This window comes from Thalassophryne amazonica, chromosome 16 (assembly GCF_902500255.1).
Source record: "Thalassophryne amazonica chromosome 16, fThaAma1.1, whole genome shotgun sequence".
Lineage (NCBI taxonomy): Eukaryota > Metazoa > Chordata > Actinopteri > Batrachoidiformes > Batrachoididae > Thalassophryne > Thalassophryne amazonica.
In genome coordinates this window covers 83,858,933-83,880,946 of record NC_047118.1, presented here as the reverse complement: position 1 = coordinate 83,880,946, position 22,014 = coordinate 83,858,933, and the positions used below count along the sequence as shown (strand labels likewise).

Below are 22,014 nucleotides of genomic sequence, written 5' to 3'. Positions count from 1 at the left end.
ATCTGCATGGAGGAATGGGCCAAAATACCAGTTACAGTGTGTGCAAACCTGGTGAAGACTTACAGGAAATGTTTGACCTCTGTCATTGCCAACAAAGATTATGTTACAAAGTATTGAGTTGAACTTTTGTTATTGACCAAATACTTATTTTCCACCATAATTTACAAATAAATTCTTTAAAAATCCTACAATGTGATTTCCTGGATTTTTTTCTCATTTCATCTCTCACATTTGAAGTGTACATATGATGAAAATTACAGACCTCTCTCATCTAAGTAGAACTTGCACAATCAGGGACTGACTAAGTACTTTTTTGCCCCACTGTACATACACACACACATATACACATATATACATACACACACATATATAGCGCAGATGGTGGACATGTTGGAAAAAGGCTGCCATTTAGAATTTTCATGTGGCTAAAATTTTTCCCTTAAGGAGGTTTCAGTTATCTGCTCCACTATCCTGCGAAACGTCCCGATAAGCAACACAAGTCATGCAAACCCTGCCATGAAATAACTTAAAGGACATTGGGGAATAAAAGAGTTTAAAAATCACTTTATTCATTTCTGTAAATGTCCTCAGCAAAAAATGTCAAACATGCTATGTAAGAGGGGAAGTAATTATAAAAAAAAAAAAAAAAAAAAAAAAAAAAAAATAGAAAAATGGCTCAAAACATGAAAAAGCCCATAAAACAGAGGAAGCTGTGAAGCTGACTGACAGGGTACACAGACACAGCTTACACTTCAGGATTACATGGAAAGAACAGCTAGCAGCAGTACAGCAGTCACACGTTTAATCCAGTTCCATTTTTTGCATCGTTTAAATATCACCAAAATAGAAAAACCAAAGGCGGCCAAATTTAAACAGCGACACAGGCATTGTGCAGTAATGCTACAAAACTCTGCTCAGTAGTAACTTTAAGATTAAAGGAGGAGGAGCTTGAAAAGCATTACTGTCATCTTACAGCACACTTCGGCTAAAAGAAGTGAGGCGTCTGAGTCCGGACAGAGGTCAGTGACACAATTACCTGAATGTGCAAATGCAGGGGCTAAAAGTAGAAAAAAAAAAGAGAAAAAAATAAATCATTAAGTGGTTGAAACCTTGAGGCGTGGGAGTTAGAAATTAAACTCAGTGTGGTGGTGGCATTTCACTCTGCAGTAGAAAGCTTTTTGTTCCTCATTTTTGCTCTCCTCACTTCTAACAACTTCCTTCCACCTTCTCACTACACGGTTGACATTTCAGATGTGCCCTTCACTCACAGGTCTATTCATTCTTCTTCTCCTTTTGTTTGAGCAGCTTGTTGATCTCCCTCTTGGCCATCGTGGCATATTTGGTGATGACACCATGTTGGTTGAGTCCGGGCAGAAGCAACAAGAAGTTCACTGCAGAGACACAAACCAAAAACAGAGGAAGAGTCAACATGCAGCAACGTAGCAACTCACAGCAGCTGTGCATGGCAACACCTTCCACTAGGGGGCCCTGTTCCACCCCCCAGCACAGGATGAAGCAGCACAAACAATGAAACTGGAATATAAGTATTCACCATCGTCAGTACTCAGACTGACCAGATCATATTTTGGGGCATATCCACAAAAAAAGAAAGAAAGCCAGAATATATAAAAGCAGGGGTTTTCAAAGTGCGGGAGAGTGAGCCCCCCCTCACCCCCACATTCACAATTTCATCATCATGTGTTTCTTTTGATTCTTTTACACACCTTAAACACATTTTAAAAGTATTTGTGCATTTTTAAGGAACTGTCTATGCATTTACACATTTTAAACATTTTAAAGAACTTTCTATTCTATTTTTATCTTTTGTCATATTTTAAACAGTTTTTTTTATTTAAACATCGCTGAGTGTTTTTAAATGTCCGGCATAACTAACATTTTAACATAAATAATTCAAACAGGGTTGGGTATTGATAAGATTTTATCAATATCTATTCTTTATCGATTCCCTTATCAATGCCTCCTGTGAATTTTCTGTGTACTAAAAGTAGGATTTACAGGTTTTCTATGTCAACAACATTTTATCAAGTCTCAAAGTAAATAAATATGAAATTGGTCACTGGATCCTTGATCTCTGGACATAAATAAAAAACAAAATCTGTAGTTTTTGTCAAAAGCACTTCCTTTCAGACATTAATGGCATGAATGTCACTTCATACCTCTGAGCTGAGCTCTTGCAGCCGGCTGTGCTGCACAACATCAATGTCATTCATAAAGAGCAGAGGACGTCTCATTTCGGGAGGAAAAAAAAGTTTTAGTCTGTTGTAGTTTGTTATCTGTGTTACAACGTTAGGGTTTGAAGTTATTAACTCTGGCCGGACTCTAACTTGACTCTGCAGAGAACATTTGGAGCAACAAGACAAGAGTCCCAGTTAGTGACTTTAATCTGCACAAGTGACTCATGATTGACATTTTTAAATGACTTTGAGAGGGGATAAGAAGTGGACTTGTCACTTCTGAAAAGCAGCGAAGCAATGAACCAACGAAGCAGCGGGTCAGAGCACTGCTTCACTGCTTCAAGCCCAGCCGCTGCAGGGTCTGCAATCAACGTAGAGAAATGATCATCCCTGATCATCTCGGACCAGGTCACCTCAGGAAGGTGTTTTTAGTTAATCAACTGATGGCTTAACAATGGAACCGACATTCGGTTCATTATGTGCAGTTAAGAAGAGAAGCAAATGGAAAATATGGAGTACTTTGGGTCCTGAGGACCAGGATTTGGAAGCACTGCATAATGTCACCCCAGGATTTATGAACCAGTGGAGGAGAAGGTCTGCACTTTATTTCAATAAAATTTGCAACCACTGCCTAATTATGGAATCTTTCAATGACACTAAGGCAGACACTGTTCAAATAAACTGGAACAGAAATTTAAAATCAAACTGGTGTGGGAGACTTCCGGTGTCATGGCGTAGGGACAGGACATGCTTGGTGTTCGCTCTCCTGCTTTTATAGTATTTTACCACCCTAAACTTGAAATCAGAGCATTAAATCTGATTGTCAAACTCGCAGAAGGTGGGTTAAAAAGAGAAGTGAGGCAAAGAAGACCTGAAAATGTCTAAATCACGGGACAGACACGCCTCGTCATCGAAGACCAGCAGCGCCGCAGAACAAGCTAATAGCGCTAGCTCATCGATAATTAATGCAACTGGGAACGACTTAGTGCCATTGAGTCGCTCAAAACTGACCTGAAACAGGACAACGACAGAGTGAGAAAAGATATCAACATCTTATAGCAAGAACTGAGTGGCAAAGGTCTGTCAGAAAGAGTGGAGGAAGCGACACTGGATCTGACCCAAGCTTTGACCGAGAGTTTGAAGTGACAAAGGCGGCTTCAAGACAAACTGACCGAATTGGAGTCGAGATCTTGCAGAAACATCAGGATCTTTGGAGTAGACGAGCGGGAATGTCTGAAATCAATGGTGCAATTTATCTCAGATTTTATAAAGCGAGAGTTACAGTTATCAACAGACCTGGATCTAAAAATACAGCATGCGCACCGCATCCCTGCAAAGCATCCCAGCGCCTTCCCAAGACCCATTATAGTTAACTCCCAGGAATTCACCACTAAAGAAATGATCCTCAAAGAAGCATGGAAAAAGAGAATCCAGTCAAACGGCACAAGTGTCTTTTATGATCACGATTACGCATTGGAGACGGTTCAAAAGCGCAAGCAGTACCAGCATGTAAAGAAAGTGCTGAAGGAGCGGGGAATATGCTTTCAAACTCCGTACACAAGCATACGCATCCACTGGGACGACGGTGTGCGAACATACAGCACGGCGCGAGAAGCCGGGTTTGAGGTGGAGGTTACCGCCGCAAGTAAAGACGACGACGCGCAATTCTGACTTCAAAAGCTCCAGGGGTGGCAGCGTGTGGGGCAGAGCTCAAAAGAAGATGCGTCAGCAGCAGCGCGAAGAGCAAAGGACAAGCTGAAGGAGTTCCAAAGAAACGACGAGGAACGAGATTTATAAGAGGCTATTTTCCCCAAATAGATAAACATATAAACTTGGCAGCCCCCTCAAACTACGGAATTGGAGAGAAGACACCAGGAGATGGCGCTATAACGTTGGACATTCAGGTTGGAGATGTTTATGTCAGTCAAACCTTGTATAGGGCCCTCCCCCTTTGGGGATATCAGCTCTGGACCTTCCAACGGGGTCGTGGTGGAACAGACACATAATCCACCGGATGGAAGTCAGAAGTATTTTTTCTGTTTAAATAATTATGTTCTTGTTGTTCTTGTTCTAAGGTTTAGTTTTAATGTGGGGCTTGTTACTTAGATATACAGCATATATGACTGGTGGGAGTGAACTAAAAATAGTTTCAATTAACATAAATGGCCTTGGTAATCCAATTAAGAGGAGCAGGTTATTAACAAACATAAGAAGGTAAAAAGCTCAGGTGATTTTCCTCCAAGAAACCCACCTGTCAAAAGCAGAACATGAGAAATTCAAAAAGATGGGCTACAAAAATTCATTTTTTTGCTCCTATAAAAATAACAGAAGGAGTAATTACTCTTGTAACTAATTCTGTAAATTTTGAATTGCTGGAGGAAGACTGTGATAAAGATGGGAGATATGTGATGGTCAAAGGAAAGATTGATAATGTCATTGTCTCTTTAGTTAATGTATCTGCACCTCCAGAGGGAGATCAGAATTTTTTTCAATTATTATATGACAAGATCACTACAAAGACTGAGGGTATACTAATAGGTGGAGGGGATTGGAATACTGTCCTAAATCATGCCAAGGACTCAACCAGCACTAAAATATATAAAAACAACAGAACAAAAGATCTTAAAAAGTTAATAGAGGAGGCGGCTCTTATAGACGTGTGGAGAGATCTTCACCCCCAAGACAAAGACTATACTCATTACTCAGCAGCCCACAAGGTGCACTCCCAGATTGACTTTTTTTTAATGAACACCATTGATAGACACAGAGTTAAAGACTGTAGAATAGGAGTAGCAGATATATCAGATCACAATTCTATACATTTAACTATCCATTTAAAGAAACAAAATAGGACATTATGGAAGATGAACACATCCTCAGTAATGAAAAGGTTGTACTAGAAATTAAAAAAAGAAATTCAAGACTGCATTGCAGATAAAGATGACCAAATAGAGCCCATAATAATAATATGGGACACTGTCAAAGCAGTTATGCGAGGCAATTTGATTTCAAGAACAGCTCATATCAACAAAATGAAAATGCTTAATCAGACCAAATTAGAAGAAAAATTGAGGGAATACAAAAAAAAAAACACTTCGACAAAAGTGAAGCCTTGAGCTAATGCTTAAAAGATATAAGATACCAACTGTCAAATCTGGCGAAAGAAGAAATAGGGAAAAAATTAAAATTCATTAATCAAACCTTTTACAAATCAGGCCCAAAAGCGACAAGATTATTGGCAAAATGTTTAAGATCTCAACAAATGAGAAATGCGATCTACAAGATCCACATACTAGAGAAATTAATAGTGAACCAGAAAAAATTAAAAACATCTTTCAAATCTATTATAAATCTCTGTATGAATCTCTGTAGGGAGTGATGGTTATCCCAACGAATGGTACAAAGTTTTTAAAGACGATTTAACCCCCTTAATGTTAGACTCATTTAATTGGACACTTAAACATGCAAAAATGTCCTCCATCATGGAGAGAGACAGTCATATCAGTTATACTAAAAGAAGGGAAAAATAAGGAATTCTGTTTGTCATATCGCCCAATTTCCATATTGAATGTAGACTATAAATTATTCACCTCCATAATAGCAAGAAGAATAGTGACTTTCCTTCCTGACTTAATAGACGAAGACCAGACAGGATTTATAAAAGGAAGGCAAACACAAGACAACATTCGACGTACCCTGCACATAATTCAGGAGGCCAAAAAAAATATACCATTAGCCTTAGTAAGCCTTGATGCTGAAAAGGCGTTTGATAGAGTATGTTGGAGATTCTTATTTGCAGTCTTGAAAAGATTTGGATTCTGTAACAATATCATTAAGTGCATACAAGCCCTATATTATAAACCAATGGAAAGAATTAAAATAAATGGTGACTTGACAGAGATTTGAGCTTTTTAGAGGCACTAGACAGGGTTGTTGTTTAACCCCTGCTCTCTTTGCCTTGTTTATTGAGCCCTTAGCCAAACGCATATGACAAACAACCCAACTGAAAGGAGTAACGGTATCCAAAGAAGAGCAAAGACTAAGTCTCTTTGCAGACGACATAATAGTATACCTCCGAAGCACTGATCAAACATTTCTCAACCTGATAAAAACCTTAAAAGATTATGGAAGAAAATCAGGTTATAAATTAAATATTACTAAGACTCAGGTTCTCTGTATCAATTACAGACCAGTTGAACATATCAGACAAAAATATAAACTTAATTGGGATTCAGAACAAATCAAATACTTAGGGATTTATCTGACCAGAGAAATTATTTGAGGCTAACTATGATAAAATAAATGAGGTAATATACAGAGACCTGACAAAATGGACAAACTTAAATTTGGACTTTAGTTCCAGAATTGAGGTAATTAAAATGAATGTTTTGCCCCGTCTATTATATCTTCATCTCTTTACCAATCCAAATACCAGATACACAATTTGTAAAATGGGACAAACAAGTGAGCAGTTTTATTTAGAAGGGAGCAAAACCTAGGGTGAGGTATAAAACACTCCAACTGGGTAAAAACAAAGGAGGACTCGCCCTTCCAAATTTTAAAGAATATTTTTTAGCAGCCCAATTAAGATATATTGTTTTTTGGTGTTCTCCAGAATACTATTCTAAATGGAAAAGCATTGAAACTAATTATGACACATGCAAACCTCAATCAAGACTGGGTGACAAAGTCAGCCCACAGAAAAGAATCAAATAATTGAATTCTCTATTAAGATTTGGTGGGACACAAACAAACTCAAATTAGGAGGAGACTGTAAATTATTGACATGGCCTTCTCTTTCTCCCAACTTCAGAAGTGGCCAACTGGATTGTACATTTAAAAGGTGGATTGACAGGGGAATCACAGCCGTGACCACACTAACCAAAGGAAGAGTTTTTAAACCTTTTGCCCCATTAAAAAGGGAATTTGCCCTAGATGACACTGACCTGTTTAGATACTTTCAATTAAGACATTTTTATAACTCCGAAATTAGGCCTCATCTTTCACAAGAAAGCAGTGAACTAATTGAGATGATAACTGGTGCATATAGAACATTGCCTTCAAAAATTGTTTCCAAATTGCACAAATGTTTGCAAAACTCCAATGGGACTGACTCAATATATATTAAAAAAAGTGGGAATCTGAATTACAACTCAATTTGTCAGGATGATTGGCATTCTATCTGCCTTTTCCAGCATACTACAACCACCTCTAGACAATGGAGAGAATTCGGCTGGAAAAACATAAGATATTTTATCTCACCACACATCAAAAGTAAGCAGCTCAAATCTCAACAGTGCTGGAGACTTTGTGGTAGTATGAGTGCCAGTCATTCTCATATTTTGGACATGTCCTATTGTCAGACCTTTTTGGGAATCCATAGATAAAGAAATGGAGGATATACTTGGCTACAAGATTCCTAATGACTTTCAAAGTATGTACTTGGGTTTAACCCCTGAGAAGGTTTTACGGGCAGAAGATATTTACCTTTACAAAGCGATGCTGACTGCAAGCAAGAAAACCATCACAAAGAACTGGCTGAGAAACATCACTTTAACATTGACGCAATGGAAAGAGATTATGGAGGAAATTTATGAGATGGAAAGAATTACTCACCATTCAAGGCTGCAAGTACCAATGTTTAATCAAAGGTGGAAGAAATGGTTAACCTATAAGACTCATGTATAAAACCGCATGCTTCCGCATGACTCTCTACAAGAGTCAAGACAGAAGTCAGACTACCAGAGCAAGAATTGTAGCTGAGGAAGCTTCTGTGATTTGAAGCGAAACGTCCTCACGTCAAGCAACCCAGTACAGTCGAAGATTCAAGCTTCTCTACTTCCGACCATAATGTAATCCCACTGTTGCCCCCCCCTTCCTTTTTTTTCCCCCCCTTTCTTCTAATGGGTGTGTGAATGTTTTCTATCTGTTCTTATTGTTCTTGAAAACTGTATAAATAAAAATTAATCAAACTGGTGTGAGACACACAGTAACCAGCAGAGCGAGACATAAAAGACCATACAGGTGGCAGATTGGAAGATTTGCAGTAAATTGTGTAGTGCAGCCATTTCCAAACTTAAGACTGCTAAAACTCATTTTGAAATCTAAAATACAGTCAGATTGGCTCCAAATGAGGGCAACAGGCAGTTGCATGCCGTGTGCCACTTGATGGGTGTTCCCGGCCATCTTGTGGTTAATAGGCGCTACTGATTATAAAAGATGGGGAAACCAGATAACTAACACTGAACTTTTACTTCATATTCGACTGCTTAAAGAAACCAAAGTTCAATTGATTTGTTACAGTCCAAAGTACTTCACAGTGATGTTCCTGTATCGCTAGTTAGCACGATAACATCTCTGCAAGTGTTTTTAGATTTAGGAGTGTTTATTTACCACCAGCTTTCACAAAACAGAGAAGATGGCAAACAGATTTATACAGAAATAGAGCTGTTTCTGGGTGTATTCTGCCATCTTGGATTAATTTTGTCTGAGCGAGCAAGAAAGGAACATCATGATGCCTTCACTTGGACTGGCAGTCACGGTGTTGCATCACTCAGGTTTTTCATAAAACAGATTTCTATTTTGGACCTGCCTAGCCGGCAGGTCACACTTGTCCCTCGTCACAACCAATGATTGAAAATGAGCAGCAGGTCGTCCCTTCACATCTGTTGCTTGCAACTAATGTGACCAAGTAGTAAAAATCTTTTCGACCCATCCAAACCTTGAATCTCCATGCTGCATTAAGCCACTTGAACATAGTCTTTAAATCACTCCACAAATGCCCTAAACTGCATGAACCCAAGTTCTCCTGCCTGCTTCAAATCAAACTATAGCATTCCTATTTTTAAGTAATTCAAACAGAGTAGCTGAGATGTTCTGCATTCTCACACCATCTGAAGAACACGTGGAGGTCAACTACAAGTCTGACCTATTAAACATGAAGGCACACTGTGCTGTGACTATCAAGCAGCTATTTTTAAATAAATTATTTGAAGCATCGTGACAGATTTATTAAGTGCTGGGAACCTGAGAGGAGTTGGTAGAGAACGTTCCCTTCAAGAGGACACAGATTCCAGATTAAGACGACAATGTTTTCACTAACTGTTTCTATGCCCTGAATTTCTGCTCAGAACAGTTCTGGACATGCACTGGTTCCACCACTCCTACTGATATAAAGTCACTTTTGGTCATGATTTCAGTTTTTTCTGCATCACATAGGAATTTGGAGAAACATTCAAATTTATTGTGTCAAACTGCATGATACTATTATTGACACTACATTAGTTCAACTCACTCAGCTAAATCCTTACATTAAAGGACATATCTTTGGTAACACCCCTATTCCACCGGACGCTGTTGTATTACTTTTACTCACGATCTAAAAAAGTGCAAAAAGGCAAGGGCGCAGTGCGAGGCCCACAGGGCTGGGGGTGTGGGGGGCAGCTTTAGGCCCCCAGAAGCCAACGGTTTCTAGATAAGCTCAGATGCATTCTGAGCATCCAGAACAGTAATTTTAATGTTTTGAGAAGACCATAAAGTGGACACCATTTGACTTATGCAATTTGAAACTGTGGATATAAGTACTTTATTCTGAGAATAGCCAGCATTGATTTTATTAACATCCTGGGGTAAATAAGGTATCACCACATGTGTAGAATTCAAAAAGAATGATAGGTTGAGTTTTCATAAAAAAAAAACAACTGCAATGTGGACAAATGTATTCATAAATATGAAAGAACAGGCTCTTAATAATTATTAACTATTGCATACTGTATTTTTTTCCTCAAGATTTGTTTTTGCATAAGTTTGAAAAAACAACAGATCATAAGTTTAGGATAAATTACTTATGAATTTAATTTTCGAAGTGGCACTAATGACAACACATACTGAACATAATTTTGCTTGCATAGACTGATTTTGGAGATCAAGCAATAATTGCAGATGGGCTTTCTGAGGTCCCAGGTAGCTTTTCTGATTTCCTTTTCTAACTTTAAGAATTTAGTAAATTAGCATATGGTCCATTGATACTTATGTGTAGACACTAGTCCCTAGAGGCAACTATTTTTGGTTTCAAATCTGGGCAAATGCAGTCCCAGAAAATTCCGATTGTGACAAACAAGAAACAGGTGTTGTAAACAAGTCAATGCTGCTAAAAATACAAACTTGCAGAAAAAAAGATACTATTCTGACATGGTTTGCACATAAGACTGGCATAGCATACACAGATATATGTCAGAAGGTGGGGGGGGACATATCATATTCTGTCCCACCTGGTTGAAAAGGTGGGGGGGAATATGTCCCCCCTATCCCCCACCTAATTGTGCCCATGCAAAAAGGGGATGAAACTGCTTACTGCAGCTTGCCTCCTACAGGATGGCTTAAAAAGTGCAGACCTGGCAACCTGCCTGAAACAGAGAGGAAGGAGCTGTTCCCTTGACATGCCATAGGTATTAAAGGCACTGCGCTGTGGTGGTTTGAATCATATTTATCTAATAGATTACAATTTGTTCATGTAAATGGGGAATCTTCTTCACAGACTAAGGTTAATTATGGAGTTCCAGAAGGTTCTGTGCTAGGACCAATTTTATTCACTTTATACATGTTTCCCTTAGGCAGTATTATTAGACAGCATTGCTTAAATTTTCATTGTTACGCAGATGACACCCAGCTTCATCTATCCATGAAGCCAGAGGACACACACCAATTAGCTAAACTGCAGGATTGTCTTACAGACAAAGACATGGACGACCTCTAATTTCCTGCTTTTAAACTCAGATAAAACTGAAGTTATTGTACTTGGCCCCACAAATCTTAGAAACATGGTGTCTAACCAGATCCTTACTCTGGATGGCATTACTCTGACCTCTAGTAATACTGTGAGAAATCTTGGAGTCATTTTGATCAGGATATGTAATTCAATGCGCATATTAAACAAATATGTAGGACTGCTTTTTTTGCATTTGCGCAATATCTCTAAACTTAGAAAGGTCTTGTCTCAAAGTGATGCTGAAAAACTAATTCATGCATTTATTTCCTCTAGGCTGGACTATTGTAATTCATTATTATCAGGTTGTCCTAAAAGTTCCCTGAAAAGCCTTCAGTTAATTCAAAATGCTACAGCTAGAGTGCTAACGGGGACTAGAAGGAGAGAGCATATCTCACCCATATTGGCCTCTCTTCATTGGCTTCCTGTTAATTCTAGAATTTAAAATTCTTCTTCTTATAAGGTTTTGAATAGTCAGGTCCCATCTTATCTTAGGGACCTCATAGTACCATATCACCCCAATAGAGCGCTTCGCTCTCAGACTGCAGGCTTACTTGTAGTTCCTAGGGTTTGTAAGAGTAGAATGGGAGGCAGAGCCTTCAGCTTTCAGGCTCCTCTCCTGTGGAACCAGCTCCCAATTCAGATCAGGGAGACAGACACCCTCTCTACTTTTAAGATTAGGCTTAAAACTTTCCTTTTTGCTAAAGCTTATAGTTAGGGCTGGATCAGGTGACCCTGAACCATCCCTTAGTTATGCTGCTATAGACGTAGACTGCTGGGGGGTTCCCATGATGCACTGTTTCTTTCTCTTTTTGCTCTGTATGCACCACTCTGCACTTAATCATTAGTGATTGATCTCTGCTCCCCTCCACAGCATGTCTTTTTCCTGGTTCTCTCCCTCAGCCCCAACCAGTCCCAGCAGAAGACTGCCCCTCCCTGAGCCTGGTTCTGCTGGAGGTTTCTTCCTGTTAAAAGGGAGTTTTTCCTTCCCACTGTTGCCAAGTGCTTGCTCACAGGGGGTCGTTTTGACCGTTAGGGTTTTTCCGTAATTATTGTATGGCCTTGCCTTACAATATAAAGCACCTTGGGGCAACTGTTTGTTGTGATTTGGCACTATATAAATAAAATTGATTTGATCACAACAACAAACGCTGCTCCTGCTTCAAATTTTGTTTCAAGCTGTACTCACTAAAACTACCCCTTTTAAAGGCATTGGAACAAGACTGAAGTTGTTAAGACTATGAACACCTGTAAGTTTCCACACTCGCAACAATTTGATGAATCAGGATGAAATTTTTGAACAGCTTAAAAATTTCACTCTAATTTCAAATCTTGTGCCAATGATGACTGTAACTACTATGTATACCAAGTCTGTTCAAGACTGACAAAGATGGATCAAGAAGTTACTGTGCTGCTTCAAAACGTGCCCGGATTTGCCATTTAGGATGAAACGGGAAGGATTGGCGCTCTGCAGAATAGGCCCATTAATGACATCAAATGAGCGGATTTAATCAAAATAAATAATGAATTATGAAAGGATTTTTTTTTTTGTTTTGGTGCCGTGTGCCCTGAGATATTAATCAATAAACATGGGGAATTTGGTCTGATTTCATCTGCTGCATGAAAAGCTCAGAATGTGTCATCCTCTGAGAATATTTACTTCTGCAGGGTTCCTCCATTCACAGCTAGTTAGGCTTGTGTTTTGAAGTGGACAGGAAGAAAGGATTTGTTTACATTTGGAATTAGGTGTTTCTATGCAGTTTTATGTGGAAGATGTTGAAATGGTGAACAGGCGTTTTGTGGGTGGGTGCATCCCGCAAATCACAATGAGAGGATGAACATCCGAGTATGAAAAATCCAGTTTACAGCCAGCAGAACTAACCTGTTTACACGGGTGCTGGTGAGAATTTATTTATTTTTGACTGAAGCATTTTTGGTGTTGGATGATTGTGCTTCCTGTAAGGGGGGGGGGGGGTCTAGAAAAAAAAAATAGTGTATTTTGGTGCATTGTGGTAGATTCTTGACACACAATTCTTACTTCGAGAAATCAGTGTTCTCAGTTATCAATTTTCTGGAGAATATCTTAATCACTTGACTGTAAAATCAGGTTTTAATAAATAATAGTAAACTGAATCAAATATGAATGTCAATTTTTCCACACTCTTCTATTCTCTTAAAACTTCACCATATGCAGTGACTATTATTGCACCACAGTAGAAGGATTTTAATGTCAAAATTCACTTCAAATGTATTTAGGGCTCATTATTTTTGTCCTTTTTCCCCTCAAACAACCAACAAGCTGCTTGGGTGGGCAACTGTTATTTTCACATGGGGTTGTGCTGATTTTTTTCCTCTCGGTTTGGACTTGAGAAACATTGCTTTGATAGTAATTAAGCATATTTTTTGAGCTACGTGATCTTTTTCAATACATTTAAAAACATTTGACTAAAATGTTAATAGTCGTTACCATTTTAATGTGTTTCAATGACTTTCCTCAACCATCCTGATAACAGAGTTCTGTGGAAATTGTGATGGATGGAAAAACACGTGACAATTTCCCACGTAGACAACGCAACGGTGTATCATTTATTTCACAGATTTAAAACTCACTGTCTTCAAAACCAGCTCAGCACTGCAGAGCTGAAATTGTTTATGTGAAATTTCACCCGCAAGAATGGGTTTGTGCGTGGCCAGATTCCCACCGTCTCACACTAAAACATTGCGAGATGATGGCACTCGTATAGCAGCTCTGTGAGAGCAGTGTAGGAATAATTTATTACACGGAAATAACGGAATCTGAATTTTTATTTGGACTGGAATCAGTTGTATGACTGCAGACTAGCACCCATGTCTTTACCTCCTTGTCAGAGTGAAAAGTTAAGTGACCGGACACAAGACTGAAAAAGAATTTTCAGCCGAAGAAATGTAGTCAGATAGGTAAATACAGTTGTTAACGGCATTATCAGTTAGACGGATTAAAAGCAATGAATTAAAATATTTCATTTCTGTTGTTTGAAGCAATTAACACAAAAAGGGTTGCATGTGCAAGTTATGGACAACGGAACAAGAAGAGAAAATCTATGATGCAGGCGCCAAAATGAACTGCAAGTGTGCGTAGGAATATTCACAAAAGTGAATAAACCAAGAAAAAAAAAAAAAAAAGAAAAAAAAAAGAAAACAGGTCTTTCACTTATGAAAAGGCAAAAAAATGTTCATGTTTAAGACAATTCAATTTATCGGCGATGGTTGGTCAAGTGGTAGATGGCAGCTGCACCGACTGTGGAATTCTCAGCCAATAAAGACAGATACTAATAAATAAATAAATCGCAGTGATTCGTACATTTGTTTGATTTTTTTATTTAACTGCAGACAGCATGAACCGTCGCCACTGATACATCATGTTCTGTACGGTGAACGTAATGCCACTTGTTAATATACATCCATTCCTGCATTTAAGGCCTACAACACATTCTAAAAAATTAAAAAGTTAGGACAGAGGTTTTTTAGGAATGATGAGGTTTAAATAAATCAAATAAATTCAAAAGATGGATGGCTATAATCATTCATTTTCAATATGGGGGGGCATCCCTGCAGTAAACAGGCAAGAGGTGTTTGTTAAACTTACTCTAATAAATGAAAACAAAACAAATGAGACGGGAAGGTTTTCATTTTTCCATTCAGTTGCATAATAATGGTGGACATATGTACACAGGAAATTTTGCTGAGTAAAATTTATTCTGCTGGGAGAGCATTTGACCCCAGTCTAAACAGAGTAAAATACACTATCACAGGTGAATCAGCTCGACAGTTGTCACAGACTGAACGGTCCACCCTGCCTCCACTGTGCATGTGTCATGCTGGAGCCCAGCCACCTGTGTGACAGAGTCTCTCCACCCAAAGCGATCAAATGGATTAATGGGATTATTAACCATCAGATGACAAGTTAAAACCTCTTGAATCATTCTAAAGGCAGATTTAAGCAGAAACGAGGCCGTTTTAAGCAGAAACAAGGCTTTAAACGGTGAAGCATTGAAATGTCCGATGCATAGTGAACAAATCAGCTAACAGCTTGTGCAGCCGCACCACTCTGATCGCTTCCTCCGTCTGTTATTAAGGAATAATGCTGAATTTATGCGGACAGGATTGTTGTACAAAAGCTTCAGATATCTGTCGCTAAGATAGATGATGACTGGAGTGAAGTCTGAAGCAGAAACGAGGTGATTATCAGTGAACCGCAGCTGATGACGTAAGCACAGTGAAGGCAGGACTGACAAAGGACCGTTCAGTCTGTGACACCATCTGTTCAATTCAAGTGGTTTTACTCTAAGAGTTGATTTTACACTTCCTGTGTACAGGGTGAGCACAAAAACACTCGTGTCAAGTAGTTACAATATCAAAAATTAGTGGAATATGGCCTGTGCCAATTCAACATGCAGATCCACCTTGGATTTGCTGTGGCGACCCCAAGTGCAAACAAGGGAGCAGCCGAAGGGACTTACATTTAGTGGAATAAGTTTACAAATACAGTGACTGCATATACATCAATCAATCAATCAATCAATTTTTTTATATAGCGCCAAATCACAACAAACAGTTGCCCCAAGGCGCTTTATATTGTAAGGCAAGGCCATACAATAATTATGTAAAACCCCAACGGTCAAAATGACCCCCTGTGAGCAAGCACTTGGCTACAGTGGGAAGGAAAAACTCCCTTTTAACAGGAAGAAACCTCCAGCAGAACCAGGCTCAGGGAGGGGCAGTCTTCTGCTGGGACTGGTTGGGGCTGAGGGAGAGAACAAAGAAAAAGACATGCTGTGGAGGGGAGCAGAGATCAATCACTAATGATTAAATGCAGAGTGGTGCATACAGAGCAAAAAGAGAAAGAAACAGTGCATCATGGGAACCCCCCAGCAGTCTACGTCTATAGCAGCATAACTAAGGGATGGTTCAGGGTCACCTGATCCAGCCCTAACTATAAGCTTTAGCAAAAAGGAAAGTTTTAAGCCTAATCTTAAAAGTAGAGAGGGTGTCTGTCTCCCTGATCTGAATTGGGAGCTGGTTCCACAGGAGAGGAGCCTGAAAGCTGAAGGCTCTGCCTCCCATTCTACTCTTACAAACCCTAGGAACTACAAGTAAGCCTGCAGTCTGAGAGCGAAGCGCTCTATTGGTGTGATATGGTACTACGAGGTCCCTAAGATAAGATGGGACCTGATTATTCAAAACCTTATAAGTAAGAAGAAGAATTTTAAATTCTATTCTAGAATTAACAGGAAGCCAATGAAGAGAGGCCAATATGGGTGAGATATGCTCTCTCCTTCTAGTCCTCGTCAGTACTCTAGCTGCAGCATTTTGAATTAACTGAAGGCTTTTTAGGGAACTTTTAGGACAACCTGATAATAATGAATTACAATAGTCCAGCCTAGAGGAAATAAATGCATGAATTAGTTTTTCAGCATCACTCTGAGACAAGACCTTTCTGATTTTAGAGATATTGCGTAAATGCAAAAAAGCAGTCCTACATATTTGTTTAATATGCGCTTTGAATGACATATCCTGATCAAAAATGACTCCAAGATTTCTCACAGTATTACTAGAGGTCAGGGTAATGCCATCCAGAGTAAGGATCTGGTTAGACACCATGTTTCTAAGATTTGTGGGGCCAAGTACAATAACTTCAGTTTTATCTGAGTTTAAAAGCAGGAAATTAGAGGTCATCCATGTCTTTATGTCTGTAAGACAATCCTGCAGTTTAGCTAATTGGTGTGTGTCCTCTGGCTTCATGGATAGATAAAGCTGGGTATCATCTGCGTAACAATGAAAATTTAAGCAATACCGTCTAATAATACTGCCTAAGGGAAGCATGTATAAAGTGAATAAAATTGGTCCTAGCACAGAACCTTGTGGAACTCCATAATTAACTTTAGTCTGTGAAGAAGATTCCCCATTTACATGAACAAATTGTAATCTATTAGACAAATATGATTCAAACCACCGCAGCGCAGTGCCTTTAATACCTATGGCATGCTCTAATCTCTGTAATAAAATTTTATGGTCAACAGTATCAAAAGCAGCACTGAGGTCTAACAGAACAAGCACAGAGATGAGTCCACTGTCCGAGGCCATAAGAAGATCATTTGTAACCTTCACTAATGCTGTTTCTGTACTATGATGAATTCTAAAACCTGACTGAAACTCTTCAAATAGACCATTCCTCTGCAGATGATCAGTTAGCTGTTTACAACTACCCTTTCAAGAATTTTTGAGAGAAAAGGAAGGTTGGAGATTGGCCTATAATTAGCTAAGATAGCTGGGTCAAGTGATGGCTTTTTAAGTAATGGTTTAATTACTGCCACCTTAAAAGCCTGTGGTACATAGCCAACTAACAAAGATAGATTGATCATATTTAAGATCGAAGCATTAAATAATGGTAGGGCTTCCTTGAGCAGCCTGGTAGGAATGGGGTCTAATAAACATGTTGATGGTTTGGATGAAGTAACTAATGAAAATAACTCAGACAGAACAATCGGAGAGAAAGAGTCTAACCAAATACCGGCATCACTGAAAGCAGCCAAAGATAACGATACGTCTTTGGGATGGTTATGAGTAATTTTTTCTCTAATAGTTAAAATTTTGTTAGCAAAGAAAGTCATGAAGTCATTACTAGTTAAAGTTAATGGAATACTCAGCTCAATAGAACTCTGACTCTTTGTCAGCCTGGCTACAGTGCTGAAAAGAAACCTGGGGTTGTTCTTATTTTCTTCAATTAGTGATGAGTAGAAAGATGTCCTAGCTTTACGGAGGGCTTTTTTATAGAGCAACAGACTCTATAAAGCAATATACATTAACTCAAAACTTTCTTTTCTTGCTCCCAGAATTTCTGTGGAGCCCTCGATCACACAGGATATGCTGCCGAGACCATTACTCGGCAAATATCCATGCACGCTGGCTCACTGTCAGAGTGCACCAACATTGTTCAAGTCTTGTATTTATTTTTTTGTTGTACCTAACAAGGAAACTATCCACTATGAAAAAGCTGATATTAATTTGATAAATGCTTTAGGGCAGCACAGTCTCATTTGAACCCTGCATGTTATCGCAGGATTAGACCACTTATGGGGACAGCCACTCCCGTTGCGCAATATATACACAACATCACATGGATAAATGGTGTACTGTGGAGAATGGAAGATGAGGCAAATGCAAGAGGTCGTGTCGGTAAGTATTAGCCTACACAACTAACCAGACTAGCTGTGGTCTCTCGCCTGCACAACTGCCTCAACATGCTTGAGCTCCGGGTCATAAACAAACCGCAACACGTCCACTTTCCACCGCATCGTCACTTTTTCTTTGCATTTTGACTTTGTTTGCATGTAATTTGCCCAACATCTCAGAGAAAGTGCCGTGTTTCTGTCCCTGGAAGTAGAGAAATTACGTCATATGCTTAATATTTTACCTCTTTAGCGCACGCCCTCAAATGAGACTGCACTGCCCAATTAGCCCAAAAAAATGCCATAGTGGGAAATGACTTGCACCATCACAAGCAGGTTTAAAATAAATGAAGTGCAGTACAAATCCTGTGTCAATGCAGCAAACTTACCAATCAGGTAGGTGAGCAACAGATTGTGCACCTGCTGTCCAATCCAGGCCACTGCTAGCAGACTGCTGATCACTGAGGCAAAGTACTGTGGATTCAGATCACAATGTTCAGGTACTGGATGTCCTCGCTGCATGCAGGGAGTCATTAAATGGTATGAAAGAATCTACTGCAACAGAACTCATTGCTTTTTTAAAGAAATAAAAAAAGCTTCTGAATTCCCTTTGAATCATCCAGCAATGTTAATGAGTTAATGAACGTGACTTTACAAACACGCAGATCCTCAGGCATTAGTGTTGTGGTTAAAAAAAAAAAAAGCTTCTGAATGTCCGTTTACGGTCACAGACCTTCCCTTTAAGGCTGCAAGGACTGCCACCAATATGGAGACAGAGACAAAAATTTGTCAGATTAGAAATAGATATTTTGATCAATGAACTGGAAGCAAAATACTAATTTTTTTTTAACTGACAAGAGGAAAAAACTGAACTGATGAAAGCTACAGTAAATACTGCATTACCTTTGAGCTGAACAGTTCATTAATCTAAAATTAAAACACGGCATAAAATCTATAAAATAAAAAGTATAATCCACAATGAGGAGTGCAACAAGGGGAAGGCAGAGCAACTCTTCACTCTGTGGACAAGCATGTTGGCAGTGGAATAAGAGAGATCTCAGTGTTCCCTTTTATGTTAACTGGTTTAAGGAAAACATGCGTTGCATCAGGAAAAACTGGTGTGAAGGTTTTTGCTAAGCAGGGGTCTCCCTACGCAATGGTACATCATGTTATACATCAGCACCATCATGCAGATTTTCAAATTCAGGGAGTTGACCGTTTTCCTGGGTAATATTTTTTTTCACGTTGATACGAGTTTCAGAGCTTTCCAGGACCATAAGCATCGGTGATTGTGAAATCTCAGTCAGTGGAAGAGCTGCACGTGCATGTGAATGCAGCCTGTTAAAAACTTAGCTGTGGAGTTTAGCTTTTCCACAAAACGGCACTGATAAACTTACTGTACAGCCTGTTGACCATCAAATTCAACAAGAATCAGTCTGATAAAGGTGTTTTTTTTTTTTTGACTAGTCAGACTTGATTCACAGAAAGTGGAAATGAGATCTCAGATGCATTCTGATTACTGCACATTTTGAAGTTAAACTTATCTTACATTAGAAAACTTTATTTAGACAAAAAAAAAACAATGAAAAGTAATGTGTACATGTAGTAATGGTAGACTCATTCATTCCTTCAGCAAATGTATGTTTCTGATGTGAATAAGAAATATATTTCTTAAACTATAAAGAAATATGAAACAGCACTGTTCTATTTTCTTTGATTACTTGGTTAAAAAACTATTTAAAAATCTTATTTAAAGTTGAGACTTTTCTTGTAGTTATGGCAATAATAAAAAACTGAAAATAAATAAACTGTGTAGCTTTATTTGGTAAACATAAAAACAGGTCAACGGTGATTGATTCCGCATCCAGCAGCTCAAAGCTAATTTATGAGGTCTGCGAGAAAAATAACGTACCTTTTTATTTTTTTCAAAAACTAGATGGATTTGAATCACGTGCGATTACATCAGCCAACCTTGAACCCTCGTGCGCATGCGTGAGTTTTTTCACGCCTGTCGGTTACGTCATTCGCCTGTGGGCAGGCTTTGAGTGAGGAGTGGTCCACCCCCCTCGTCGGAATTCCTTTGTCTGACTTCTTCCTGAGAGACTGGCGCTTTGCTTTATCAAAATGTTTTCAAAAACTGTGAGGCAGATCGAAGTGGACACCATTCGAGAAATTCAGCAAAGTTTTCGGTGAAAATTTTAACGGCTGATGAGAGATTATGGAGTCTTACTGTCGCTTTTAGGACTTCCCACGGAGCGGGACGTCGCGCCGAGCTCTGAGGCGCCGTCATCAGCCTGTTTCAAGCTGAAAACCTCCAAATTTAAGCCTCTGTTGACCCAGGATGTCGTGAGAGAACAGAGAAGTTTCAGAAGAGCTCGGGATCAGCAGTTTTTCCGGACATTCCACTGTTAAAGGAGATTTTGTAATGAAAGACGTGCAGACGGATTGGCGAGTCGGCAGGCAGCCGCTCATGGCCCGGCGCCACAGGAAAAACACCTCCATGTTGATAACCATTTGTAAAAACCAGGCAGCTTTTGATGGCTTTCAGTAGAGTGCGTATCTGAGAAATTGTTTAACAGCTGGACATGTTCCAACTTGTCCTTAAGGCTTCCAACAGAGTAAAAACCCTGATTTCCGTTAAATTCCGGAAAACTTTCATCACTATAGATGCATTCCTGTTTGTTCACAACACTGATAAATGAAGATCCTTGTTTGCATAACCTGGAACCAATACTGAGTTCTGCTTCTCCACCCCCGACAGTGATCTCAGAGTCATGCCTGTGTAATGGCCACCCTTTAGTGTCACACTGTTTTATATACACATTTGCACTTATGCAACTGAATTCACCATTTTGGGCTTCTCTTCCTTGAGGGTATAGAGACGCTTCCACCAGCCCACGACGCGGCGCTTAGTCTTCACCAGGTTGCAGCAGATTTCATGGAAACGCTGCTGCTGTTCAGTCATCCTGTGTTAAAAAATAAATAAATAATAATGAACTTATTAAATCACAGAGTAAGCTCTTAGTAGCACAACTATGTTATGCATTTGCTAAGGCAAATTGTTATGCAATGCCAAGGTCCCGAAACATGTCGAGTAAAATGCACATTCAACTTCAACACATTTGATGAGACTGTGAGACAGTTCTGTGTGTTTTTCCCACATCACCAGAGTGAACCAAATTATGTAACAACTCTTTCACACCAGAAAAAAAAAAAAAAAAAACCAAGCAGAGAGAGTGAGCAGGTTTTTTGAGATTGTTAAATGACTTACTTTATGACAATTCAGGATGCCTGATTTGATAAAATGTTATATTGTGACTGTTGTGGGAGACACTGACATTGTGACTTTCAATTCAACCCAATGGATTACATGCACCGAGGCATTGTGACATACTTCCAATTTAAAATAATCCTGCATGGTCATTTCCGGCCGAGCTCTTACGAACAGTGTTTATGCTACTTCAGCATGAGATTATGCAGGAAAATATTTTAAAGGGAACACTGGAACAAAGGGAACAAAAATGGAAAGAAATACTGAGCACTGCTGGCTGGCTTTGTTCAGCTTCATCCACATTTAACAGAATAGTAAATGGCTTTCTGAACATGGTCAAACAGCCTCTTAGCGGTTCAGTGTGGCCTCTCTCTCCCTGGTAAAACAGCTCGTAAGCAGCAGCGCGGAGCTTCTGTCCCAGGTATAACATTGTAAGTGAGAGCACCGAGGTAGTGTTCCTAATTCAAACAGCCTGTTAGCAACTGCCAGAAGTTAACAGCCCACATTACACAGCAGATTTTATTTACACACACAGTATGTGAACATATTTAAATCCTTTAATTTGCCTGCTGGGAC

At 39.2% G+C, this 22,014-nt stretch overlaps 1 protein-coding gene across 1 annotated transcript in view; it reads right to left on the bottom strand.

Annotated features, from left to right (window-relative positions):
* Nucleotides 1–1,183: 1,183 nt before the first annotated feature.
* Nucleotides 1,184–22,014, bottom strand: part of arl6ip1 (ADP-ribosylation factor-like 6 interacting protein 1) — a 34,425-nt gene continuing 13,594 nt past the window's right edge. The window contains exons 4-6 of the mRNA XM_034191290.1: nucleotides 21,016–21,133; nucleotides 18,557–18,641; nucleotides 1,184–1,391 (exon numbers count right to left, since the gene is read on the bottom strand). Of these exons, the coding sequence (XP_034047181.1) occupies nucleotides 1,273–1,391; nucleotides 18,557–18,641; nucleotides 21,016–21,133 (322 nt within the window). The 3' untranslated portion in view covers nucleotides 1,184–1,272. The remainder of the gene's footprint in view (nucleotides 1,392–18,556; nucleotides 18,642–21,015; nucleotides 21,134–22,014) is intronic.